This window comes from Myotis brandtii, unplaced genomic scaffold, assembly GCF_000412655.1.
Source record: "Myotis brandtii unplaced genomic scaffold, ASM41265v1 scaffold8, whole genome shotgun sequence".
Classification (NCBI taxonomy): Eukaryota; Metazoa; Chordata; class Mammalia; order Chiroptera; family Vespertilionidae; genus Myotis; species Myotis brandtii.
The window spans coordinates 2,592,007-2,619,892 of NW_005371219.1; the positions used below are offsets into that span (position 1 = coordinate 2,592,007).

At 42.6% G+C, this 27,886-nt stretch overlaps 1 protein-coding gene across 4 annotated transcripts in view; it reads left to right on the plus strand.

Annotated features, from left to right (window-relative positions):
• The window catches only part of SASH1 (SAM and SH3 domain containing 1), a 299,036-nt gene that overhangs the window by 130,491 nt on the left and 140,659 nt on the right, over window positions 1-27,886 (plus strand). Inside the window, exon 1 of one of the 4 annotated variants that reach the window (XM_014531308.1) lies at window positions 66-89. The exons of 2 other annotated variants lie outside the window; for them this stretch is intronic. In XM_014531308.1, coding sequence (XP_014386794.1) covers window positions 81-89 — 9 coding nt within the window. In that variant the 5' untranslated portion in view covers window positions 66-80. Of the gene's footprint in view, window positions 1-65; window positions 90-21,124; window positions 21,260-27,886 lie in introns of those variants that run through there. One more of the 4 variants, XM_014531304.1, reaches the window with a different exon arrangement.

The following is a 27,886-nucleotide window of genomic DNA, read 5'->3' on the forward strand; positions in this document are numbered from 1 at the left end:
GGGTTCCCTGTGCGCGCGCCGACCTGGCCAGCCCGCACCTGGGAGTCGTCCTTCTCCGTCTCCAGTTCTGAGGGGGTTAAATGCACAGGGTATAGGATTTCAAACCCTAATTAAAAAATAACCAGCCACAGATCACATCAAAGATATTTCTTAAACAATCGGGGGGTAGTCCACAGTCTAATCTGGGACACCTGCTGGGAAGCTGGGGTGGAAAAAGCTGGAAAGAGTCCTTCAAAGAGTAAATGTAAATAATTAGTATTTGGCTGCTGTACTGTCACAGTTGGAGCTGGGAAGAGGCTGAGGTTAACTGATGTTTATCTCTTCACCATTTGTTGTCTGGCCAGGAGAGAAGAGCAACCGTAGCCTTACTCAGCACCACCACCAACTTCACTTAGTGTGTTTGCAGTTTTTCAACTTGTAGATTTACAGGGTATTTGTTGTTACATGTTTGGGGCTAAAAACAATGGGACTTGTTTTGCTAAATGTCTTGTCATGTATTTTGAAATGTCCAGTAATGTTTTCAAACCGCCCTTGGACTTGGCATAATTTCTGAAAAAATAGTTCTTCTTCATGGAGAAGGGAGCTTTACTCGAGGAGGGTTCATGCCTGGGGGTATTAGATTTACTTTGATGGAGCTGTTGGTAGGCAGGTAGACGCATTACCTGGGTGGGGATTTTGAGAGTCAGACACCTTAATATACACGTTAAAAGTCAATTTTTGCTTAAAAGGTTTGGAATTGGCAGTTGTGTAGATCATCAGAAAAGGCTGTGAATTTACTCTGGGATCTTTAATTTTTCAAGTGAAAGGTATAGTTTTGAGAGAGAAACTCCCCTTTCGGGATGATGAAGCATGTATCCTTTTTAGCATAGTAATTAAGCTCTTAGGCTTTAGGGTGAGTGTTAGCCTCTGTCAAATCTCACCTCTCCCATCGACTGATTATATGGCCAAGGTATTCAGTGCCTCTGATCTTCAATTTCGTCACCTGAAAAGTGAGGCAAAGGAGCCTTTCTTCTTAGTTTTTTTGAGATTTAGCTAACTTGATGTATATGTAGTACTCAGGGTATTGCCCGGCATATAGTAGTTGCTCAATAAATGATAGCTCTCTCACCCCCCCCCCCCCCCCCCCCCCAAAATATTTTTTGCCTCGAGGTCCTGGTTATTCCATTTTCAGGGGTCCATTGGTGTTAGGATTGTCACTGTACAGAGAATCAGAGAGGGTTTGTCAAAGATTTCTGTCTGCTCCGCTCACTCTCTGATATTTTGTAAACAATGTATATGTTTTAAAATATAAAACCGCCTGTCTTTGCATTTTCTGAACATTGCTAGTGAATATAGTCCTTCAATGAAATCCCAGAAAACCCAATGAACATTTGAAAGTTATGGTGGCAGATTGTTTTTTAAAGTTGCCAACGAGCAGAAAGCTTATCTTATTTCTTGCGTAGATCTCACTAAATTATCAGTCACTGAGAAAATGGGTTTGATAACATCACTGGTGTCCTTACTAGGGCATAGGCTGGGGAGGGGAGAGTTGGAGGGGCTCACTTAAATGTAAGTGGGGCTCAGGGTTGTTTGGAGGGGAGGGTTGGCAGGTGGCACTGTCGGAAAATTTATTCTCCTTTCCTTGGCAGATTCCAGGGCTGTTGGGTCAATTGCAGCAGAGTGTTCTCTGGTGGAGTTAAGAGGTGGGTGGGGCTTGAGAAGCTCAGAGCTGCTACTCAAAGGGCAGATGCAGGAGAAGAGAAAATATGTACTTTTTACAGAACTAGTTCAGTGTAAGGCTGGGAAAGAGCGTAAAGATCATCTCGAATAGGTTATGCTCATGTTTGTCCATTTCTTTATACAGTATTATTTCCCTTTGGGGTAACTTTGAACATCAGAATTGCCCCTTACTAAAATCTGGAAGACATGGGTTACCTCTCCTTTTTACGTGCCTGGAGAAAGTCACGAGGTTTAAAGGAAGGAACTCCTTTTACACGAGAAAGCTGTCATCCAAGTGTTTATAGAAAACTGCATCTTTGGGGGACTGTATCAAGACACTAATAGTTGCCTTTCTCTGTTCTTACTAAGATTTTTTTTAAAAAAGACACAACTTCCTTCATTTTTGTATTTAAAATAAGGGATTTTTCAATCTCTCGGCCTAGTCAGGTAAAGTGACTTGACCAATGGCATGCATACCTTATTAGCTGACAATGTCAGACTGCACCCCAGGTCTCTGACCCCCACCATCAGGAGCCTGATGCCACGATCCTCCAAAGCGAACCATCCCAGATCGACTTGGTAGAAACATAATGACATCAAGTATTTTAGGAAAATGCTATTTGAAAGATTGCTTTTCAATACTGAACTTGAGGAGGGGAGTAGAGCTAGTGGGGGAAATACACATCCAAACATTCTGACAAGGTTTCAGGCCCGATTGCTACTTTATTCATTTAGGTTCGTCTAAGGCAGTGATGGCGAACCTATGACACGCGTGTCAGAGGTGACACCCAAACTCATTTTTTTTGGTTGATTTTTCTTTGTTAAATGGCATTTAAATATATAAAATAAATATCAAAAATATAAGTCTTTGTTTTACTATGGTTGCAAATATCAAAAAATTTCTATATGTGACACGACACCAGAGTTAAGTTAGGGTTTTTCAAAATGCTGACATGCCGAGATCAAAAGGTTCGCCATCACTGGTCTAAGATGTAAAAATCAAACCTCAAGGCCTGTGAGGTTAAAACTTTTTTTTAGGTGAGGATTTTGTTGGTGTGAATCCTGGGAAGGGTGTTGCCCCAGAGACTTAGATCTCACTCAGTAAATACGGTAGTTGGGTTTATCAGGACACATTTTGCATTTAAATTAATCTAGTTCAGCACAGTTCCTCAACAGGTAGTTGCTTTTAGATAATTGTTAACAAAATGCTTATTTAGAGAAGGAATAATGGTATAGTTTATAGCATGAAATTGTGTGAGCCCTGCTTGAACGAATAAATGCTAATAAGTGAAAATGTAAATAGATAGGAGAAAATGAGTTTAGCAAAACACTATCAATAGGGAATGCCTGGAGGGAAGGGTCAGTATTTTACTTATTTTTCTATCTCCAGAGCCTGGGACTGATCGGGTGCTGAGAACATGGTTTTATTGAATAAAAAAAAGAGAAAAAGGATGTGCTTCTTCCTTTGATGTGCAGAAGCCACATCAAAACTCAGTGCTGTAAAGGCTCATGTACCTGCTGTAAGAGGGTAGACACTATAGACATTAATAAATGGTGCTCGTGCCAAAGCTACCTCTTGGTCAGCTTCATCATGCGAACTAAAATCCTGGTGCTTACTGGGACCAGGAATGGCCAATTGTGAAGTGTGCTCTTCTGTTCTCTAACTCGGCAACATGTGGTCTGCCTGGGTTTTCAAAGCATGTCACCTTCCACCATGACATGCTTAGACTTCTGCTGAGAAGTGCAGAATGAGTTAGAATCCTGTAGGGGTTTACTCTCTATCATCTTTACTGTGTGTTGCAGACTCAGCATTCCTTTTTTGTGGGGAGGCCCTGAGGATAAGATGTTTTTGAGAGTGGGAATTGCTAAGGTAATGAGATATGGTTAGAGATGGTAGATCAGTTTTTGACTGCTGATTATTTGTTGGGTAAGTTCTGGTTCTTAAGTTTTTCCTCTAGAATTCGAGGGCCTCTTAAAGCTGAGCCTGGCCTTTAAAGCTACTTGTTAGCTGGGAATGGTGGGGAAGAGCATTTGTAAGTGACTATTGTTTTCAAGATCCTGCTAGAGGTACCTCCCCCAGCCTTATACTTCCTCTGTTCCCTGCTCTGTTCCTACAGTTTACACCCATTTCCTAGCCTTTCTTAGAGAATATCCTTTGTACAGAGGTACTCTGGGCCTCTTCCCTCCTCTGAATCCTTTGCAATCTGCAGAAAAGTATGTAATAGGCTTCAGTCTATAAATGTTAGGTTTATCCTGATTTGCTGTTTTTTGTGTTTGTTTTTTTTTTTTAAAAAGAGACCCTCCTTTGCTTTGTAGTTTTAGGGAAAGTGTGGGGGAGGGGAGATGTTAGTGAGATTCCTAAGGGAGCTTTTAAAATGCAAACTCCTTTGAAAGCAGCAATTTACATATTCCTTGGGTGGTGTATTACTCTAAACCTGGTCAGCTGATGACTTAATTAATATTAGGTCTTGGAATTGGAGAGTCAGCCCCAGTTTCAAATATTCTGACTTCATCTTAATCTTATGTTCCTGTTAGCCAGCCCAAAGGTTTCTGGCTTTTTGTAAGTGGGGAAGTTGCAGGGTGATGTATGGGAGGAACTGAAGAGAACTTGGAAGTGAGCCTCCCACTCTTTTAGGGCGGAGGAGTGGAAGGGCTCCAGGGAGCAGAGTCAGGAGCCCAGCAGGGACCACACCAGTCCGCCTTTCATAATCCTTGCCCGTCTAAGTATCTTGCTGTCAAAAGAGACCCCTGCATTAGGGTGACCTTCCATGTGCCCCATTCTGCCCTCATTTGTCATTTTTTACCTTGAAATTCTTACCTCTTCAACCTGAATTATTATTACTGACATCCTGGTTTTCATTGTTTACTTCAACTTCTCCTGATGGAAGGCGGCTACTTGGGGAGGGGGAGGACGTGGAGAAATAAAGGACGTGGAGGAGGTGGAGGGGGAGGAGGTGAAGAAATGGAGGAGGTGGAGGAGGTGGAGAAATGGAGGAGGTGGAGGAGATGGAGGGGGAGGAGGTGGAGAAATGGAGGAGGTGGCGGAGGTGGAGGGGGAGGAGGTGGAGAAATGGAGGAGGTGGCAGAGGTGGAGGGGGAGGAGGTGGAGAAATGGAGGAGGTGGAAGAGATGGAGGGGGAGGAGGGAGAGAAATGGAGGAGGTGGCAGAGGTGGAGGGGGAGGACGTGGTGCTCACGGTGCTGCATCCCATCCCTGTGTCTTGCTGGGCCCTTCCCATTCTTGATCTTCTCATTGTGACCAGTGGGCATTGTTGTTCCCATTTTACAGTGGAGAGGTAAACACCCTTGTCCTAAGTCACACACTTAGGAAACAGCAGATGGGAGTGGAATCATGTGTTATTTCCTGGAAATTAATTCCTAGTTAAAGTTTTAGAGTTCATTCTATCACATGTTTATTAAGACATTGACTGTCCATCTTTTTCCTTGAGCTATTGAGCTAAGTACTAGCAGCATGTGCCCCCGGCTTCCAGAAAGACAGTTTTGCAGTAAAAGTAGCAGCCCCGAGACGGCAGGAGCAGTGTGGACAGGGAGTCAGGAGCATGAGTGGACTTGGGGGCAGTGTGGTGTCAGCAAGTCCAGTTCCCAGAAATGTCAATTGATTTGGGCCCTGGTAGTGTGGAGGTTCCCCCCTGTGGTGAGGGTTAAAGGGGAAAGAAGGGAGGAAGCGCCTGCTGGGCAGTCACAGGGAATAAAGATGGGGGAGCTCAGGGCACTGAAGTGGCACCATGGGACCAGGTCCTGAGGGTGAGGATGGAGTAGCTGGAATCATTCTGTAGGCTCCAGTGAGAAGCGGTTGCAGAATTTTCAGCTGGCATATGACACGATCACTTCTGTGTTTTAGAAAAGTGATATTTGTGGGTGATGAGTTGGTGATGAATCTGGAAGGAGACTACTTGAGTGATCCACGCAAGAAAAGATGAGGGCCTGGACTAGATGTTGATGAAACATATCAGTTATGTATCATCTGGCTTCCATTAGGTCCAGTCTTTTACTCGATATCTATAAGTAATCAAGGGCTCCATGGTAGCTTTCTTTTGATAATTCTTTTAAGTTCAAGAGTAGGCTGGGTGAATGAAAGAGATCTTGAAAGATGTGATAGTCTTCTGATTTTTGTTATTGTTCTGAAGAAATGTCTATCTAGATACACACACACACCACATCTATTTCTTGTCTCTGTATTGGAGGAATGATGTGGGTCCTTAACGAAGGGAATTATTACTTATAATGATGTGAACACAATACTGGAGCTAAAAGATCTTTAATTCCATCTTTTCAAAGCTGATTCTGGAGGACAGCGAAGTAGGGGAAATTCTCAGTTGTGCAGATGGATTCACAAGCAAATCTGTAGCTCAAGTTTATGAAGGACATAAGAGGAAAACCTATAACTAGTAGTTTACTTAATGTACTGTCTGCTTCAGACTGAGCCATCATAATCTCACTGGGATATATGATGTGCTTACTCATGGCTTCCACACATTCTTATTCAGTAGAAATAAAATTGATCTCAAAATGGTGAATTTAAATGGATGGAGGCTAAGGCTCTAAGAGTTTACTGTACCATATAATACCAGTGAGTAAAGACTAAGACTAAGAATTAACCAAATCTTCAGACTAATTTTGAGGTAAAATATGTAGGTATGACCACTTGGATTTGTCATTTTTCAGATGGCATGCTCACTTATTAATTAACTGACGTTTGGTAACAGGACCTGAAAAGGGTGGGTGTGTTCCACATTAGCTTTGCTCCTAGCCAGCTGTTTAGTTGTGTAATCTGTCTCCCTGGGTAGCATTAATCAGGCGAGATGCTTCATAGAGATAACCTATCTTATATTTTTTCTTGCTGTCAAGTCATGTAATAGAGACCACTCCAGCCGGAGACTAGGTACCCAGGCATTATGGTATCTCTGTGACTTAGAAAACAAAAGCTTGGTAATGAGATAGGTTTCCCTCTCTGAAACCAGTATTCTTTCTTTTCTGAAGGGATCTCTTGTTGTCTTTCACCTTTCTAAGATGATGGGTGAAAACATGAATATGTTTGTATCTATAGTGCATGCTCTGAAGACTCTTTTTCCATGTTCCATAGAGATACATTGCAGCTCTTCCTGGTGTCTCTGATGCACAGTTTATAGTTGATTTAGGTGCTTCATCATTGTCAGTTTGGTTTTACAGCAAGTAGTGAGTGAGGAAGGGCCACTGTGCCTCTCATCTCTCTGTGCCAGATTGTAGCTTCATTCTCCCCCCTAGCATGCAGATAATGGAAGAAGTAAAAGTGAAGGAAAAATAAGTGCATGTAATGGTCATTTTAACTAAAAGTGCCATTGAGGATAAAATCTTGGTATCTACCCTGAGCCCTCGTTACTTTTAAAATTCTCTGCAGTTAATTTTGTGGACTGTAATACTTTTGCCTAAGACATGCTATCAACCAACAAGTTTTTTTTCTTTACTATAGCTAAAGAAAAAAAAATGTTTGTATGGTTTTTTTGGGTGCTTGTAAAAAATAGAGTGTTTCAATATGAAGTTATTGTAGAAGAAATGAATATTCTAGTTCAAAAATAAGTATCTTTGCCCTAGCTGGTTTGGCTCAGTGAATAGAGTGTTGGCCTGCGGACTGAAGGGTCCTGGGTTCGATTTCAGTCAAGAGCACATATCCGGGTTGTGGGCTCCATCCCCAGTAGGGGCGTGCAGGAGGTTGCCGATCCATGATTCTCTCTCATCATTGATGTTTCTATCTCTCTCTCCCTCTCCATTCCTCTCTGAAATCAATTTTAAAAAAGGTATTTTTGTTATTGGCTTACATCCATTTTCAGAGGACTTTAAAGACCTCATTTAAAATAAACCATTAACAATTTTACAAATGTCCTTGTGTGGAAATGCCCAGGGTTAAAAAAAATATTTTTTTTAAGTGGAAACAATAATACCATAATCCTACACACCTATAACAATGGCCAAAACCTACAGACGACACCAAATGCTGAAGAGAGTGTAGAGCAACAGGAACTCTTGTTCATTGCTGGGGGGAGTGCTAAATAGTACAGCTGACAGTTTGGCGATTTATTACAAAATGGTAAACACACTTTTACCATTCAGTCCAGCAGTCGTGCTCCTTGGTATTTACCCAAAGAGTTGAAAACAAATCCGCACACAGATGTTTCTAGCAGCTCTATTCCTCATTGCCAAAAAACGTGAAAGCAACCAAGATGTCTTTCCGTAGGTGAATGGATAAATAAATCGCAGTACATCTAGAGAATGGAAAATTATTCAGTGCTGAAAAGAAATGAGATATCAAGCCATCAAAGGACATGGAGGAAGCATAGATGTCTCTTACTAAGGGAAAGAAGCCCATCTGAAAAGGTTTCTGATTCTTCCTGTTGATGTAAGAAACATCCAAACCTGCAGAGAATTTTGTTAGTTTATTTTAGAGCCCAGACTGACGACATGCTGGGGAGCAAGCTCTCAAATGCTCCGGATGACAACAGTTTTGCCGTTTCTTTTATGCATTAGAAATTAAGGAGAGGATGCAAGTGAAATTACCTGGAGGTGGGAGGAAAGCAAGGCAGCGATTGAACTATGGGATAGTTATGTGATCTCGTGCTTTGGAACGAGGGGTCGGAAAGGGGGCATTTCAAAGGTGTGTTAACCTAGATATACAGAAACAATGGACAGGACCTGCCGGGGGCAAAGATAAGCCTTTACTGAAGAAGCTGTATGCCTGGGACGTGACTGCCCACTGTGACCTGCCAGCTTAGGAATTTAGGTCAGAGCACCACCTGAGGTTACTGTACCGTAGACTCCCTTTCTTTATCTACGTGGCTGTGGTATTTTGGAAAAGGCAGAACTATGGAGATTAGTGAAAAAAGATCAGTGATTGCCCTGGGTTAGAGGGTAGGGAGGGATGAATAGGTGGAGGACAGAGTGTTTTTATAATGGTGAGTACAAGTCATTACAGATTGCCAAGCCCGTAGAGTGTACACCACCCAGAGTGAACTGTAATGTAAACTTTGGATTTTGGTGATGATGACAGGTCAGTGTAGGCACATTAGTTCTTACAAAAGTACCAGCCTGGTGGGTACGATGGCTTTTTTTCAGTACTACCAATCAGTCCTCCACTTCTCAGCAGACAATGACCAGGTGCCACACAAGTTAAGGGTTCAGTCCTAAAGTCTGCCTCCACTTCTGATGCCAAACTCAGGCCTAGTTTGTTACCTGTGCTTCTGAGCAGCTGGCTGTAAATAGGAGGTACCCATCAACCCCTCTTTGGGTTCACTAAGTTTGCTACAGCAGAGCACAGAACTCAGGAAACCAGTTCAGTTACTATATTAGTCAGTTTACTTAGAGATTACTGGAACAGCCAGGTGGAAGAGCTGCATTAAGGCTTAGGGTATGCGGAAAGGGGCACAGAGCTTCTCCCAGCATCTCCCTGTGCTCCACAGCCCGGAGGCTCTTGGAACTCTGTCCTTTGGGGTTTGAAGGCCTCATGGTTGATTAAATTATTGGCCACTGGTGTTTGAATGCAGTCTCCAGCTCTTACCCTTCCCTGGAGGTGAGGTGGGGGTTTGAAACTGAAAGTTCCTACCCTCTTATCACTTGGTCTTTCTGGTGATCGGACACATCCCGTCCCTATCCAGGTGCCCCACCCTAAGTCACTTTAAAGCATAAATGTAGGTGTGCTCTAGAGGGACTCCGAATGAATGACAAAAGGTACTCCTATCAATCAAAAAATTCCGAGAGTTTTAGGAGCCCTTTTTCAGGACTGGAAAGAAGACCAAGTATATATTTCTTATTATAATCACAATATTACAGAGGGGGATGCTGATAATGGGGGAGGCTGTGCATGTGGGAGTAGGGATATATGGGAAATCTCTATCTTCCCCTCAATTTTGCTGTGAATCGTAAACTGTTCTAAAAAATGAAGTCAATAAAAAATTAATAATGAACATTTTTGTTTTAAATAAGAGTAAACAATTAGAAAAAATTAATTAAACATCTCAGAGAAATTGAGCATCTTGTCATATGTCTGTTGGCCATTTGTATGTATTCTTGGGAGAAGTGTTTGTTCAGGTCCTCCGCTCAACTTCACTAGCTATTAGGGAAATACAAATCAAAACTACAATGAGATACCACCTCACACCTGTTAGAATGGCTATTGTCAACAAGACAAGTAATAGCAAGGGTTGGAGAGGTAGTGGAGAAAAAGGAACCCTCATTCACTGCTTGTGGGAATGTAAACTGGTATAGCCAGTTGTGGAAAACAGTATGGAGATTCCTCAAAAAAATAAGAATAGATTTACCATATGACCCAGCAATCCCTCTTCTGGGTATCTACTCCCAAAATGTGAAAACATTTATTTGCAAAGATATATGAACCCTATGTTCATTGCAGCATTATTCACGGGGGCCAAGACATGGAAACAACCAAAGAGCCCTTTGATAGATAAAAAAGATGTGGTACATATATGCAATGCAATACTGCTCAGCCAGAAGAAAAGATGAATTTTGCCATTTGTGACACCATGGATGGACCAAGAGAATATTATGCTAAGCGAAAGGAGTCAGTCAGAAAAAGCTAAGGACCATATGACTTCACTCATATGTGGGATATAAAACTGAACTCATAGACACAGACAACATTATGGTAATTGCCAGGGGGAAGAGGGTTAGGGGAGGTAGTAAAGAGTAAAGGGGGGCCAAATATATGGTGAGGGAAGATTATTTGACTTTGGGCAGTGGATACACAGTGCAATATACAGATCATATATCATAGAAATGTACTCTTGAAACCTAATCTTATTAAACAATGCCACCCCAATAAATTTAATAAGAAAAGTGAAAATTACTATCTCTTAGAAAACAGAGAGGTTGTTTTTAGAGTACTTACTAGTAAGAGCAAAGAAAGTAGTTTAGACTGTTTAGGTTCAAACCTGGCTTAAGCATTTAGTAAATATGTGTTACCTGGCATTTTTGTGTCTTGATTTCGTTACCTGTAAAATGAGGGTGATAGCCACCCGCATTATTGGATTTGGTGAGATTAATTGAATCACCAGAAATGCATGGCATATGGTAAGGAGATCATAAACGTTTGTCATTAATAATTATTAATAATTGAATTTCCTTTAGTTAGAATATGAATTAATTTCCCTTCATTTTCATCTTTAAGTGGGGGGATGACCTGGTTCTACGTGTTGAATTTAGAATTGATATTGACTATTGATTTAATTTATGTCAAATGACCTTTTAAAAATACACAACTTAGAAAGAAATGAATAAGTTACTTCAAAGTATTAACCTTCAGATTACATGTTAAGAATTGGGTGTTAAAATATTCTTTATACTAAAGAGAGAGAATATGTAAAACTTGTGAAGATATTTGTAATGAAAACATATTTTCTGTTTAATCGTGTCCAGATGGCTATTTTCAGTTCTATTGTGACTAAGTGGCACCATGATATGAGGTCTTAGTTGACTTATTAGAAACATGTAAAATATTGAAAGCATCCACTTAACTAATGATTTCATTTTTTGAGTGCTAGACTCATGTGAATGTTGATCTTTTTTGTAAAATATTTTCCCAGAGTCTTACCAAATTTACCACTGTTTCTGTCCAGGTTGCGAATTATTTGTTCTGGGTCTGCATCTTAATTAGGAGTCTTCAGTATCAGTCAAGAATTCATAAAAGTTTTACATGGTAGTGTTTTCACCAGAGCCCAAAGCCACCTGGAAACACATCTCAGTATGAATGTGGTAGATAATGGGAGTCACTGTGGTTTGAGGAAAAATTGTAGGCTTGTCATAAATAAATTTGCCACTCACATGGCTAATTTTTTGGATAACTTGTTTATGCATCTAAAGAAAACCTGAAGGAATTTGAAATCGTTGGGAAAGTCTGTAAAGACCATGAACATTTTATGCTGGAAAGAGACAACATTTCATTTCTGAAGCATATTTTATCATGAATTAGTTTTAGCGAAAACTTTCCATGAAAGCATAGCATGAGGACAGTCTAGTTCATTGCTGCCTTCTACAGCCCGTCGGTCGGTCAGACTTACGTACCGTGTGTTTGTCCAGGTGGTAACTTCATGAAAGCGCCTCATAACACTAATTCATGGCAGTGATTTACCTTGATTGGGAGATTACAAAATTGAGGTTATGTGAAGAGCATTAACGTAGTAAATAGGTGTCAAGTGAGTCACAAATGATACACGGGTGATAGAGTAAAATGCATGTGATGTCACTTGAACAAAAGGACAGGGTGGGGCAAAAGTAGGTTTAAAGTTGTTTGTACGGAAAATAATACAATGCTAAAAGAAGAATAATGTAAGAATACACAGTTTTGCATACCCATGACTGTAAACCTACTTTTGCCTCACCCTCTGTACTCTTTCAGCAGAACCAAATGTCAGCTGTAACCCCAGATTAGCATTCTCTATGGGAGAACTCTTTACTCTTCACTGAAGGGCTGTGCATTCCGAGCTTTAGAAGCAGGATGCTCTTCTATGTACGATGGAAGAGCTTCCGTAGAAACTGGAGGGAGACAAATAGAACTGATACACTCCTTAAACATCAAGCAATTCCTTACTCTAATAAGTGCTGCTCTAGAGATAAGAAGGTGTAATTTCTTGTACTTCATAGAGTCTTTACATACACCGACCATGTTAATGCTCTTAAAGGTACCAGAAAGCCAGCTACTGTTCTTCAGCCATCTGAGTGATCTAGGGTTTCCTGGTTTCCTTTTCGAACACACCCACACTTCATCCACCATTTTCAATACCCGTAATTCAACAATAACTCAGTGATTTTGGCTTTGGCAAATTTTGGGCTTCAAAAGACATATATTTATGGAAGCAGAGGTGAAACACTGAAGTTGTGTCTTTGGAATGTTTGTAAATGCCCTCCAAAGTGCAGCAGACTCAGATGGGTGTGAGCTCTGCTATTCTTTGAGCAGAGTTGGCGGGTGAAGCCAGAAAGTGACCTGCAGTCTAGGTTTTCCCATTTTCCATGCAGGCTGCCCGTTCCCTAGGGTCTTGGATGCCAAAGTGTGGGTCAGTGTGGCATATAGTCAAGACCTTGAGGCTCACCTCTTCCCAGGAGACAGACGCACAGAAATCTGGTGTCTCATTGTCACCAGTTTGCCACAAATCGTAGAACAGCACAGCGTTGTTCTCATGACCTGCAGTTTGTTCTATTGTGGAAAACAGGAAGGCCCACTTCCACAATCCTGGGAAAGGCGAACCCTACTGTTGTCAGTCAGAAAGGTTTGCGAGCTGCAAAGCAGTTTGGCTTTATAATATTAGGCTGGGCCTTTCTCTCTCTCTCTCTTTTTAAATTAAGATTAAAAAAAAAAAGACACATAGACCTATTGTTTGTATACCTGTGGACTGACTTGCAGGCACGTTTGAGGTTATTCTGTATCAAGTCCTTACATGTAAAGAAGAAAATCCAGGGCAAGACTTGCTCGAGGACAGTAGGTTCCAGGTGGTTCCAGAAGATCAGCCAAAGACCAAGCGAACAAGCCAAAGCAAGATGGGTATGCACCGGGAATTTGCTAGTTAGGTCAAGATAAGTAAGTACTAAATTACGCAATGTGTTTGGCAGCCAGGATTGATGAGGCTTGGAATGCTGTTTGCGTAGGAAAATGACAGCAAAGTAAGTGAGGGCTGAGGGTAGTAAACACACTACCTTCTGTTGTCCCATGAAGGCCCAAATCAAAACAAGCTTTGTTAGTGCTGAAGAAAACATGCCGGGGTGGCAGCAGCGCCTTGGTTGTGAGGGATGGTCACTGGTGAACAGCAAGGGAGGTAGCCAAACTCTGAAATACCTTTTAAAACTAAGGGTGGACACCTTTTTGTTGTTGAAGTTGAACTCACTTCTCTTTAGACCATTAGCAGTCAGTGAATTTGTTCTTTGGCTCCTGGTTTTCTAATGCTATGTGTATCCACTGTCCTTTACAGACTTTTATTTTAAAAATATATAAGCATAGCCCTAGCTGGTTTGGTTCAGTGGGTAGAGCATGGCTCTCAGACTGAAAGGTCCTGGGTTCAGTTCTAGTCAAGGGCATGTACCTTGGTTGCAGTCTGGATCCCCGGCCCTGGTTGGGGCATGTGCAGGAGGCAACCAGTCTATGTGTCTCTCTCACATGTATGTTTCTCTCTCTGTCTCTCCCCCTCCCTTCCACTCTCTCTAAAAATCAATGGGAAAATATCCTTGATTGAAGATTACCAACAACAACAACAAACAACAACTGTATATATATTTACATATGTTTTTGTGGTAATGTAGGTAGGGAGAGAATAACATTTTTTTCCTGCAAACCAAAGGAACTTAGAAATTCAGTTGTCAACACATTCTTTGGAGGACCTCCTTGACTGATTCTTACACAGCTCTACCTGCCATCTTTCTTAGTGCTTCAGAGCTCAGTGGATAGAACAAAGAACATTACAATTTACTACCCAGTCAACTGTCACAATTATTTCTTTTCCCAAGGAGTTTGGAGTTTATATTTTTGTGTGATAGTTGAAGTCTTCTTTGAAACCTGACTGCCATAAAGGCTTTTTATAAAGCCTTTTTAACAAAGATGCTATGGGCAGAAATCCTGTAGGACTAAGTAGTAATAATGCAAAGAGTAATGTTAATGTTAGCAGCTGGTACTTATTGATTGATCATGTCCTAGGTGCCAAACACTACGCTAGGTCCTTTCCAAGCATTATCTCATTTCATTGTCCCAATAACCCTGGGAGATGGAGTTATGGGTTGAATTGTGTCTCCTGAAAGAAGATATGTTAACTTTTAAAAACTTGTTTTTATTGATTTCAGAGAGAAGGGAAAGGGGGAGACAGAGATAAACATCAATGATGACAGAGAATCATCAGTTGGCTGCCTCCTGTAAGCCTCCTACTGGGGATAGAACCTGCAACCCGGGCACGTGCCTTGACCGGGACTTGAACCATGTCCTCTTGATTCATGGGTCAATGCTCAACCACTGAGCCATACCGGCTGGGCTGTATGTTGAAGTCTTAATCCCCCATATCTCAGAAAGAGACATTATTTGGAAATAGGATCTTTGTAGATTTAATCAAGCTGAGATGAGGTTTTTAAGGGAGGGCCCTAATCCAATATGGGGGAATTTGGACACAGACACAGACATACACAAATGGAAGACAGTGTGGAGGGAGACACAGAGAAAACCATGTGAAGACGGAGGATTGGCGTGATGCACCTATAAGCCAAGAAACACCAAAGATTGCTGGCAAACCTCCAAGCTAGGAAGAGGCAGGGAAGGAGAGGGTTTTTCCTCCAGGTTTCAGAGGGAGCATGACCCGGTGACAACTTGATGTAGATGTCTAGCCTCTAGAACTTCTGAGACAATAAATTTCTGTTTGAAGCCACCCAGTTGGTAGTAGTACTTTGATAATGGCAACCCTAGGAAACTGATATAGGTGGGTACTTTGTGATCTTCTTTCTACAGGGGAGCAGCTGCTGGGAAAAGGAGGAAAATTAAGAGGGCAAAACTATTTCCAGTGTTAGCACTTGCACAGACCAACACCTAGACCAGCAGCAAAAGGAAAATTGAGAGATAGATGAACAGTGAACCTCAATAAGAACCTGACCATATCTATGGCAGCACAGATACCTAGTCAACAAACCTTTGTTGGTTATGGGTGGGTTTCACCAAGGGCGAGGAAGACAGATTCCTCTATTCCTCTCCAAAGTGCTCTTTAGAGAGTAACAAAGAGACAAAGATAGAAGGAAATGCAGTCAATTTCCTGGGTGAAGGCCCAACATTTATTAGATTATATGGGAGGGGGATGGAGGTTTAGTGATGCTAGCAAAGTGTTTTGGGAGATGGGGCTGCATGACTCTTACCCACCCCCGCCCCTCCCTCCTCAAATGTTACTGGTCATAACCATAATCCCAGGGCTGTTCTGCTTTACCTTCTGAATTCTCAGCCTCATCCTTCTAACCCAGTAAAGACTATGTTAGGGAAGGCTTGATAGAGGTTCCTGGATGAACATGGTAACCTCTGCTTGAGATCCCTCCTGGTACCACTTGACTCCCCTGATCTTTCAGGTTGTATAGATGCCGTAGGCAAGATTTGGGGAGGCAGAAATCACTTCCTACTGATTGCTCAGGGTTACTCCGGTCAATGATTCAAGCCAAAACCTTCATCACTTCCTTTTAGAGATTTAGCCCAGCAGATACTAAGAAAGTTCTGATTTTTCAGAGGGAAAGGAAAGTTTTAAGTTGAGATGGAAAAGAGGTGACTCATTTGTCCCAAAGGAAAAGGGCTATCTATGGCAGCACAGATACCTAGTCAACAAACCTTTGTTGGTTATGGGTGGGTTTCACCAAGGGCGAGGAAGACAGATTCCTCTATTCCTCTCCAAAGTGCTCTTTAGAGAGTAACAAAGAGACAAAGATAGAAGGAAATGCAGTCAATTTCCCAACATTTATTAGATTATATGGGAGGGGGATGGAGTAGACTTGGGAAAGGGACAAAATTGCATTGTGTCCCGTCTTCCCACCCAAATAAGGCCTCAGCCCAATGCCTATATCTTTTCCTTCTCACCATTATTACTGTTACATATTTGGGAGGTTTGGGAGGTTGAAAAAGGTAACACCCCTTCCCTACCAATTTCAGCCACTTCCCGGGGTAGAGTTGGTGGGAGGGCGTGTGGAGAGAAAAGTCTTAGCTCAACACAGATCCAAGTCCCATTGATGATGATTTCTTGCATTGACTTCAAAGGTGAAGCAGAAAAGCTCAGAAATCACTTCCTACTGATTGCTCAGGGTTACTCCGGTCAATGATTCAAGCCAAAACCTTCATCACTTCCTTTTAGAGATTTAGCCAGCAGATACTAAGAAAGTTCTGATTTTTCAGAGGGAAAGGAAAGTTTTAAGTTGAGATGGAAAAGGAGGTGACTCATTGTCCCAAAGGAAAAGGGCTCTGAAAGCTTTGAGAAATGGCCCCCAGCTGCCACTTCTTCCTTTGGAAACATACAAGTGGCCACCGAAAGTTTAAGGGAGCATGTTGGCCCGAGAGCAGTCCCTTAAAAGAAGGAAAGAGGAATCAGTAACTTGGAATCCAGCTGAGCAGTGGGTGTAAAAGGGTGTAAACACCCAGTTAGTGTAGAGTGGGAGGTGAAAATGCAGAAGTTGGCTATCCTGAGTGCATGTAGAGTTTATGATTTAATATTTAAGAAGAACAGAAAACCAGAAATTGCTATAGTTGGGGCAAAAAATGACTGTCCCTGGAAGGTCAAGGTGAGAAGGAATTCTGGCGGTGGCTCTGCTTAAGATCATAGGCTCGCTGACACGGGAGCTAGAGGCACACAGGATAGAGTGAGCACCGTTCCCAAGAGTTCTGACAGCAGGGACCATTGCAAAATAATAAAAATGAAACATGAAATCAAGGATATCAATTTTACAAAATAAAGAATGTTCTTAGATTAGCAAAATCATTTTCTACAAGTATTTTACTATGTCCCATTTTGCCCAGGCACGTTCCTGGCTGTCTTGTGGTTTACAATTTTGGACTTTAAAAAAATATATATTTTTATTGATTTTTTTTTCTTTTAGAGTGAGGAAGCATGAGGGAGAGAGAGATAGAAACATTGACTCCCTGCCTCCTGCACATCCCCTACTGGGGATCGAGCCCGCAACCCAGGCATGTGCCCTGACCCATGGTGCACAGAACAATGCTCAATCCACTGAACCACACCCGCTGGGCTTGGACTTCTTTTTTAAATAGGCCTCTTGACCTTCCAAAATCAGTGTTTCTCTCCTCTGCAGATGCTTTAACACTTACTATTTGTATCATTCACTTGACATTCACAGTGTAGGAGGCTTGTTTACCATTATTTTTGTTGTTGGATTGAACTCTGACTATTGTTTTATTTTTTAATGAGACCTGTTGGGGGCACAGAAATCCCTCCAAAGATGCTGTTGGTTCTGATAGAGCAGCGGTTCTCAACCTGTGGGTCGCGACCCCTTTGACAGTCGAACGACCCTTTCACAGGGGTCGCCTAAGACCATTCTGCATATCAGATATTTACATTACGATTCATAACAGTAGCAACATTACAGTTATGAAGTAGCAACAAAAATAATTTTATGGTTGGGTCACAACATGAGGAACTGTATTTAAAGGGCCAGAAGGTTGAGAACCACTGTGATAGAGCATGAGGAGAGAGGTAACACTGTGGTTCTCCTCGCCCCACCCTGCACCCCATGACCGTGTTCCTTGTTAGGAATTAGATGCTGTATCTTTGCTTCCTTAGGGGCCTTCTACCTTTTGCTGTCCCTTGCTGATGTGAATCAGTTAAAGCAGTGATTCTCAACCTTTTGGCCCTTTAAATAAAGTTCCTCATGTTGTGACCCAACCATAAAATTATTTTTGTTGCTACTTCATAACTGTAATGTTGCTACTGTTATGAATCGTAATGTAAATATCTGATATGCAGGATGGTCTTAGGCGACCCCTGTGAAAGGATCGTTCGACCGCCAAAGGGGTCGCGACCCACAGGTTGAGAACCACTGAGTTAAAGGTAGCATCAGTAGAAAGAGAGATGGGGCTAGGAAGATAGAGACAATGTCTGAGGAGGGGAAATTCCATGCCAAGAAAGTTCGTTATAAGGTCTAAGCACGAGAAGGTGTTGGATACTTGGAAATAATGAAGTATCAGGTGGACCAAGAAGAACTTGAATTACCTGGAAGGTTTGTCTGGACTTGGTGAGGTGATGGCAGGTTTCTAAGTGTCTGACTGGAAATGTCTGGACCCGTGTATGAGCTCGACTAGCATTTAGGTTTGGACCTGAACTTTGTCATTTCTGAAAATGAAACAAAATAACTTCCACTTAGGATAATCTCTCAGTAGCCACCCCGCCTTCTCATCATCTATATAATGGTTCTGATGGATTTGAGAATTAGTGGGTCGCTCTTAATCCTAATTCTGGATGTGTAGGCTTTCTTATACTGCCTTATCATCATCTGTGCCTCTCTCTCTCTCTCTCTCTCTCTCTCTCTCTCTCTTTTTCTCTCTCTCTCTCTCTCTATCTCTCCCCCTCTCTCTCTTATGTGAATTCTCTGAGAGAATATATCCTATGGCATACAGACTGTGAATTCTTTGGGGAGATGACTGTGTTGGAATTGCATTATTTTGAACTAGGTCATGGAAGATGGATAAAGGGTGGCCCTTTTCCACTTGTGCCTCTTTAAAAACTATTCACCATTTATTACTTTGAATTGGCACCTCAAATTCACTGTGAAACAAGGTAGGATTGAAATACATATTATGGAATTTATATCTCTGCAGTCTCTTCTGTACAAAACTGTCAACTCCTTGAAGACTGAGTTAGTAGTTTGATTCATTTCCCTGAGGGGCTAGATTTAAATGGTTTGGTCAAGGAAGGAGGTGAAAATGAGCCAAGCAAATGCATATCATGGTGGAGAGCACTTTGGAAGCAGAGAGGACATCAGGGAGCCTCAAAGGGAGTGAACTGGGTAATTCGAGGGACAGAAACAAGGCCATTGCTATGAGTGTCACAGAAATGGTCAGGCTAGCTGACAGTCAGCCGCAGTCAGTTTTTTTATTTTAGGCCTGATTGGCAGTCATTGCGCATTTCGGGGAACATGTTTTTCAAGGATCACTGGCAGTGCTCTGGAATGTGAATTACAGGGAGGTGATAGTGGGTTGGACCAGGTCGTAGTGCTGGAGTTGGAGAGAAGTGGACAGATGGGGAGTAGGGTTTGGAGGAAGAGCCTGTGAGTGTGGGCTGGACATTCGCAGGGCAGAAAGGAACTGAGGCTGACACTAGGTCTGACCACCGAGGCAGACTGTTTTTGGGTTGTGAGTGTGGGGGTGGAAAATCAAAGATAATCCCAATGTCGTTAAACTAATTTATAGCGAGAATTTAAAACTGCCAAGCAGACTGGCCTCCCATGACATCCTCTTTCCTGTAAGAAAGTCCACTTGGGAAATTTAATTGGTCCACAGGGCAGAGTCGGGCAGTTTTATTTGTGCTACCCATGTCCCCCGCCCGCTTGCGGCTAGGCCTCTCCAGTGCTTGCTTCTCCGCGAAGGTGCTAGAGGCCGTTAGCTCTTTATTTTAAGCAAGAGGCAGCGTGGCCTGTAGAGCAGGGGTGGTGGGCTCAGAGCCACCTCAGGTACAGTGATGCAGGTTTCCTGGTACGATGACAGGAGGGCACCAAGGTAATGGAGGGAATGGATTTGAGAGACTGTAGGAGAGAAACCATGGGACTTGGTCACTGATTCGTGGCAGGATGGTATGAGAGAGGGAGGGAGGAGAAAGGCCTTTGAATGGCTTTGTTCTTGCATCTCAGTGAGCCTGAGGTGTCTGGTGAAAGATGGTGGGGTATGATCAGGGAAAGTAAAAACGGTGAGCAGCCTTCACGTGGTACCCTCTTCAGCTAACTGTTTAACTACCTGAGGTGTCTGGTGAAAGATGGTGAGGTATGTAAAAACGGTGAGTGGCCTTCACGTGGTACCCTCTTCAGCTAACTGTTTAACTTGCAGTCCAAGTCAGTCTGCTCAGTTTTCTGGAAATTCCCAGGGCATTTGATCAATTAGGAAAGACCTTCAGTGTTCCTCTACCCCTTTTTGTGCGGCAGGACCAAGTACTGTCTTATAAAATGAGATGTATTTTCATGTTAACCCATTGCTCCTCTCAGGAAAGGCAGTGACTGAAAGCTGTACAGTCACCTCTGTGAGATGCAGGCACTGGGCTGGAGTCCCCAGTGCTTCCTGACGCACGTGGGCCGACAGGGCTGGGGAAACCAGGCCCTCACATCAGATCCCTCTACTGCAGGGATGAAGGCCGCAGACCCCACAGTCCACAGGACTGCTGAAGACAGGGAAAGGCCTTTTTCCTGGGCTGATGGCTCTAGTGTTATAAACAATGACACCCATGCAGTTTCTGGTACTTCAAAGTGTGATTCAAAATGTTTAAATGAAACTTCGTGTTTAAAAAGCTCACTGGGGGGTTCATTGTGTCAGACTTAATTAAATGCCTCAAAATCTCAAATGCTTTTGAGTTCCGAAAAATAAAATACTTTATAGAATAGAGGCATCTTAGGGCTTTGTTTAGACAATTCTTGAATTTTGGTACTTAGGAATACTGGCTAAGACTTATTGAGTGCTTATTGTGTGACAGGCACCGTGCTAAAACGATCCCTGGGTTATTTCTTTTCATCTTCACGCAGACCTGTGAGATGCGATTAGGACCTGTCATTATCACCCCATTTTACAGACTAAATGACTGAGGCTAAGTGTTTGTCTGGGGCCACACAGTGCTATGAGTGAGACATAACCTAAGAATTCAGGCATCACAGCTCATACTGGTTTCCACTGCACTCCATTGTGCACATAAATCTTTCTTATGTTACTCATATTCCTCTGTTGTAAGAGTGCGATGAGCCGTTGCTACCCTGGAGATGTGGCGATGTCTGCGCTGGCCAGGTACTGGGTGCAGTCCAGCATGGTCGCATCAGGACCTGGCGACACCCTTCCTTGTGTGCGACTGCCTGGTGAGGTGGGTGGACAGGAAAATGGGCAGGGTGGAGAAGGGGAGACAGTTTTCTATGTGAGTATAATGACCAAGAGTTCCAGCAGACTCCCAGGAGCCTGCATTTGTTAAGATTCCTAGGAGGAAGTGTATATCAAGCTCCTGTGTTTGACATGTTGAGTTAAAGAAAGGCAGGATTGAGAAGCCCTTTGAGAAGGAGTAGGGCCACCAGGGGCCATGGGACTCTCTGGCCCTAGGAGAGTATTAAGGACACCCACAGACACGAGATATGATGGATGGGGTTGATGTGAGCAAAGGGGATGGGTGTGGAGAAGGGCAACATCCTTTTTACTCATTCTCTTTTATTTCCCTTTGTTTTTCTGCTCCCATTTTCAGAGCAGTGCTCTAGGTGTGCGTGTACACTCCTATGTGGGTGTGTCGCTCAGGGGAGGGGAGATTTCTAACTTCAGAAAGAAAAACTCTTCCTTCAGTAAACATTTATTGAGTGTCTGCCACATGCCAGGCACCCTGATAAATCCAGAGGAGACCCCAGGGACTGTGGTTCTGACTGTGGAATTTCTTCTGTAGCCAGGTGGGTTCGCCCTGAGTAGACTAGTTCTGGGCTGTAAAGCACTTTGATCTTGTCTAGGGAACACGCCTGAAGAGTTCTGTGTGTCTTTCTGTTATTTATTGTCATCATTCTTCCTTAAGCTAAACGCTTAGGCGAGCACACTTCAGTCCTACAGCGATCTGCAGTTGAGTCCAATCATGCACATTCTTGACTCATAAATGCCAGTCATCCGCGCCATCGCCCAGCCCAGATTTTTAGTTCTGCTGCTGCCAAAAAATTGTTCAGCAGACGCCCCGCTCAGGTGTGCAGGGACACAGGACAAGCTATGCTGTTTCTGTTTATATCCTCGGCCGAGCCACCCCTTTCTGTGTAGCCGGCAGGATTTCCTGGGGAAGCTGTCCGTGAGGGTGGGCCAGGGCGAAGCAGGATGTGATGACACACAGCCTCCTCTGCCCTTTGGGAGCTGCGTTGAGATCCAGCCTAGTTGTGATTCCGGGCCCACCCTTCCTAGTTTGCAAGTTTCAAGGCCTGTTCTCCTGCCCCGGATTGGGGGGTGGGGTGGGGATAGATGGGTTTCTGCCCCCTTGCACTCAACCTTTCCCATTTCATGCTGTCTCACGCGGTACTGGGCAAAGAGCTCAGGAAGGGGCACCCCCCAGAGCCCCCCAGAGCCCCTCTGTGTCAGCATCTCCAAGCCCCAGCTTTTCCCACAAGGCCACGGCCAGTCACCCAAGGGCTGCTGGGTCAGCTGTGAGCCCGGCTTCAGGAAGAGATGATGGATCAATCAGATGATGTGCTAATTTGTTTGGCTTGGCCAAGCACCCAAACATATGTTTCCTCTCACGCGGTTGAGTGAATTATTTAACTGTATACCTATGCAGCTTAGTAGTACTTTTACCTAACATACACTTTTATTTAAGAGTATAATGGTGGGGGAGGGTGGGAAGCTACTTTCTGTGGAAAGCCTCAGCAGATGGCTTTATAATTTAAATGAGCAGTAATATCAGCGAACGTTGGTTATATACCCAACTGATGTAAGCCTATATTTCGGAGGCGATAAAGTTTGGTTTTGGAGTAGACAGGCATGGATTTGATGCCTGGGTCTGCTTTGGATTCGCCATGTGACAAGGGACATGTCTGTCACTTCCCTGAGTGTCTGTACCCTCTTAGGAATTGTAGTTAGTTGGTGAAACTTACTTTAAGTTTCGTATGTTTTAGTGAAACAACATATGAGAATACTTGACATATAATACAGGTATTCAGATGCTCAATACATGTTAATTTCTCCCTTAACACTTGTCCTTCCAACCTCTCCAACACATACACACACACACACACACACACACACACACCAGTTTCTAGTTTTAGCATATTTTATAAACTTAAATGGAACAAAAGCTAATCCTTTGAAAGGCAGCCATATGATGTAAGAAGCTGCATGTTGTCTCTTCCCCTGGGGGATACGATTCCTTCAGTCGTTGAGTTTTTATTAATTGCCAGCCTGTGTCTGTCTTGTGGTAGCTCTGCAGAGAGTTACAGATGCATGGCATTGTAAGAAGACGCAGGTGCTGGCCTGGCAGGGCTAGTACCTGTTGAAAAGAATACCTGGAGATGCACGTGTGAGCCCACTAGGAATAAACTCATGGGAGGTAGAGTGATTGTGTCATCATTAGGGGAAGACAGAGCGTAGGAGGGACCTGCCCTTAGATACACCTCCCTGCTACAAAGGATGAAAGGGCCATTTTGGAAGCTGGATTTATCGTGGCTTCTACATCTTGTTTTTTATCTGTAGGCATTCTGCTTCACTCTTTGAAACTATTTCTACCTGGACAAAGATCATTTCATTATGAGGCAGTAAGATTTTTGAAGCTAGACGATCTAGCTTGGTCATGATATTCAGTAACATTGCAAGCAGCAGTGGTGGTTGTTACCGATGAGGGTAACTGTTGATTGAGTTCCGGGTGCCACATGCTGTTTTGAGTGCTATACATGGATTATCTCATTTATTTGGCAGCATAGTCCTGTGGGCAGACACCTCTCTCTCTGAGGCACAAAGACATTGAATAACTTGCTTTCTTGAGGTCAGAGCCTGGGATCTTAAACATTGCACCTTACTGGTTCTTCTTTATCCTTGACAAAAAAAGAGAAGTAAACCCAGACAAACAAACAAAACAACAACAAAAAACCTTCACAAAAATATATAAAATAATTTTCCAATAACAAATAACACTTTTCTCTTTTGTAGTTGGAAGGTGGGAATGAGGAAGGGCTTGTAAGGATAGATCAAGTGATTTCTCAAATGTCCCCTTCTGAACAAAGTATTCTGTGGTCTTTTAAGTGTATCCAGACATCCTTTATTAACAAATTGTGGAAAATGGACCAAATCCAGGTGCAATTCTAAGAAACAAGTAGGTGATTAACTGTCATCAAGAAGTATATTGCCGCCCTAACCGGTTTGGCTCAGTGGATAGAGCGTCAGCCTGTGGACTCAAGGATCCCAGTTTCGATTCCGGTCAAGAGCATGTACCTTGGTTGCGGGCACATCCCCAGTGGGGAGTATGCAGGAGGCACGATGTTTCTCTCACATCGATGTTTCTGACTCTCTATCCCTCTCCCTTTCTCTCTGTAAAAAGTCAATAAAATATATTTTTTAAAAAAAGAAGTATATTGCCAAGCGCTTCATGCTTAGTATCTTTGCCTTGGTTATCTCCTTGAATGTTGCCGTCAGAATATCTACCTCATGGAACTATATTTTTCAGGACTGGCTAATTCTCTTCCTTCCTCCATTTTTAAAAAATACCTTTTAGTGGTTTTGTCGCCACAGATGGGGATGGGAAAGATGAGCCTATTGTCACTGGAATAATGTTGAGGAAGAAATGAAGTGAGGTTGGAATTACTTGCCTAACTTCTTAGAGACATTTTCTTAATTATATGTATGGGAAAAATTAAATGGGCTTTTCTATAGTTTTGTCTGTAAGTCCTGTAAGCCTTCTGTGGCCATGCTTCTGAGGTGGGGACAAGACTTGGTGTCAGTCTAGACACAGAGCCAGGATGCCCTATGGCAGCGGTTCTCAACCTGTGGGTCGCGACCCCTTTGGTGGTCGAACGACCCTTTCACAGGGGTCGCCTAAAACCATCCTGCATATCAGATATTTACATTACGATTCATAACAGTAGCAACATTACAGTTATGAAGTAGCAACGAAAATAATTTTATGGTTGGGTCACAACATGAGGAACTGTATTTAAAGGGCCAGAAGGTTGAGAAACACTGCCCTATGGGTTTATGGTGCTGGCTATGTAAGTACAGGTGAGTGGGAGCGTAGCCTTCTACTCCCCATACTTCCCTACCCACCTGCCTTCTGGGACCTAGGAAGGTGGTGGAGTACCTGCACTTGGAGAACTGTTAACTCGAATGGCCTTTTGAGAATCTTTATTTCCTGTATTTATGGCCTGGTTTGCTTTTGGAGGCCGGGTCTTATTCTGGGATATTCATTAACAAACCAATTTTCCCTACTAGTAGCTGTTCACAGCACTTTCTCTCTAAATGTAATACAAAAAAAATTATTTGCAGTTATCAAACGCCATCATTTATGATGTAGCTAGGCAGACTGTTTTGAAATAGTCTGTACTGATTCATACAAACTGGAATAGTGCAAATACTTCTTTTTGGATTATGTGAAAATGTTTAAATTGCGAATTGTGTACATGTAAATTACATAAGGAAATCCAGCATCACCCCACCATGCATTCAGGAACACTGTCCCAAAAACCTGTTTCCACTGCCATCCTCTTGCACTTTTAGGCTTGTTGGCTGGAGCCAGTTCTTTACAAAGGCTTGTCTATGTAGTGAAATAATTTTCTTTTGCTAGTGGCTGTTTTGCAATATTATGCTTTACTGCGTTTGACTTTCTCACATTTATAAAACTAATAAACTACATAAACATAAAAGTGCTAAGTGTTAGGACCGACACCTCTTAGGAGTTTGTTTTTAATAAGCTTATGTAATTAACACCTTGAACTATATATTCCATTTGTTTCTTTTGAAATCATACAGAGAACAGGATGATGCACATACAAAAGGCACCAGCATGGTTAATACTGGCTTTTCAAGGTATGATGAGGTCATGGGTCTTTTAGAAGTTAAAACTTGCCAATTACTTTTAAGTTGGAGGACTGAGGAGTAGATCTGTTAGTTAAAGAAAAAGAAATTAAAACATAAGCAATATAGAAATCACTTATACACATCTCTCAAACAGCCTGAGCATAGTGCCTGGCACAGTGCTTGCTGATTGATGCTTTTCTTGCATTCATTCATGCATGCATGCATGCATTCATTCATTCATAAATTTATATTGAATCTTCTAGGCCAGTGTTTCTCAACCTTCTGGCCCTTTAAATACAGTTCCTCATGTGACCCAACCATAAAATTATTTTCGTTGCTACTTCATAACTGTAATGTTGCTACTGTTAGGAATCGTAATGTAAATATCTGATATGCAGGATGGTCTTAGGCGACCCCTGTGAAAGGGTCGTTTGACCGCCAAAGGGGTCGCGACCCACAGGTTGAGAACCGCTGTTCTAGGCACTGTCCTAAGCACTTAAAAGTGAACAAAACTTAGAAAAATCTCTGTCCTTATGGACCTTTTATTTTAGTTGGAGGAGGGAAATGAAAAAGACACGAGTAATGTGCAAACCAGTTAAATAGTGAAGAGTGGTGAGGAGAAAGATAAGGCCAAGAACCGGGTTGGAGATGGTGTGTGCAGAAGAGGGAGGGTGTACTTTCAGGTAGGACGTCCCTGGAGAAGAGGTGTTTCAGTAACCTCTGCAGGAGATGGGCTCATGACAGGGGAAAGAGCAGTACAGGCAGGAGAGGAGCAAGTTCAAAGGCCAGGTGAGGCTGGTGGGTTTGGAGTGTGGGAGGAGGAACAAGGTAGCCAGTGTGTGCACAGATGTGATGGGCCTTCCAGGCCACGCGGAGACTGTGGCCTTCACTGGTGGGAGTGAAGCCCGAGGAAGGGAGGCTTTTGAGCAGAGGGACTGGATTTGACTTAGGTTCTAACAGGGCTGCTATGTTCAGAGGCTGCACAGGAGGCAGCTGAGTATTTGGTTTCCTCGGATAACATAGAGCTGTTGAATTGCTATGCTTTGTGAATGGAAAAACACGGCTCATCCTGACGGAATCAGCATTGAAAATAAACCCCAAAACCTAGGTGACCCTTTCAGAGGCTTGATAGTACATTTAATTTTCTTTGTAGGCTCTCCTCCCACATTGTGGCAAACAATTAAAATAAAAATTTGTCCTGTTCACATCACAGAAAAAAAAGTGAAATTGCCCTTTTTTATAGAGCAATTGAGAAACATAAAAAAGCACAGGTGGGTGATGGACATGTTTTAACTAGTTCATTTCCTTTAATGAGATCTTTTCATTGGAAATCCAAGAGCATGGGTAGGAAGAAGGGGACTATGTGCAAGCAAACACTGACCTGTAAAACTGTTCAAAGAAACAAGGTTTGGCTGATGAGTAGATAAAAGTGTTAACTCTTTGATAAAGTGAATTGCTCTTTTAAAAAGGTAGACATTAGATATTGAAACATTAGATGTGAGAACTCCAGTGGTGATGTTAGTGAATTCTCAGCTCCTGAGCAAATTGGAAAAAGGATATATATACACACACACACACACACACACACACACACACACACACACACACTGAGTGGCCAGATTATTATGACCAGCCAGATTATTATGACCAAATCTATCTCAAGGTGTTTTTAGGCTGGGTTACTGAGGCTGAGGAAACAGTATGCCTCCTCCTTCAATTTTAACTACATACACTGCATATCATCAAATGAACTTAATGAGAGTATTCCATCTCTGGAGTTGGTCAATATTTGGAGATTACTTTTTAATGAAATATCTTGTTATCATTGTCCAAATAACTGATGACCTTTCAAATGGAAACCATATGCAAATACAGGAACAGGAAGTTAGTATTCTGTTTTGTTTTTTTTGTATGAAGAGAGAGAGAGAGAGAGAGAGAGAGAGAGAGAGAGAGAGAGCGTGGAAGAGAGAGGGAAAGA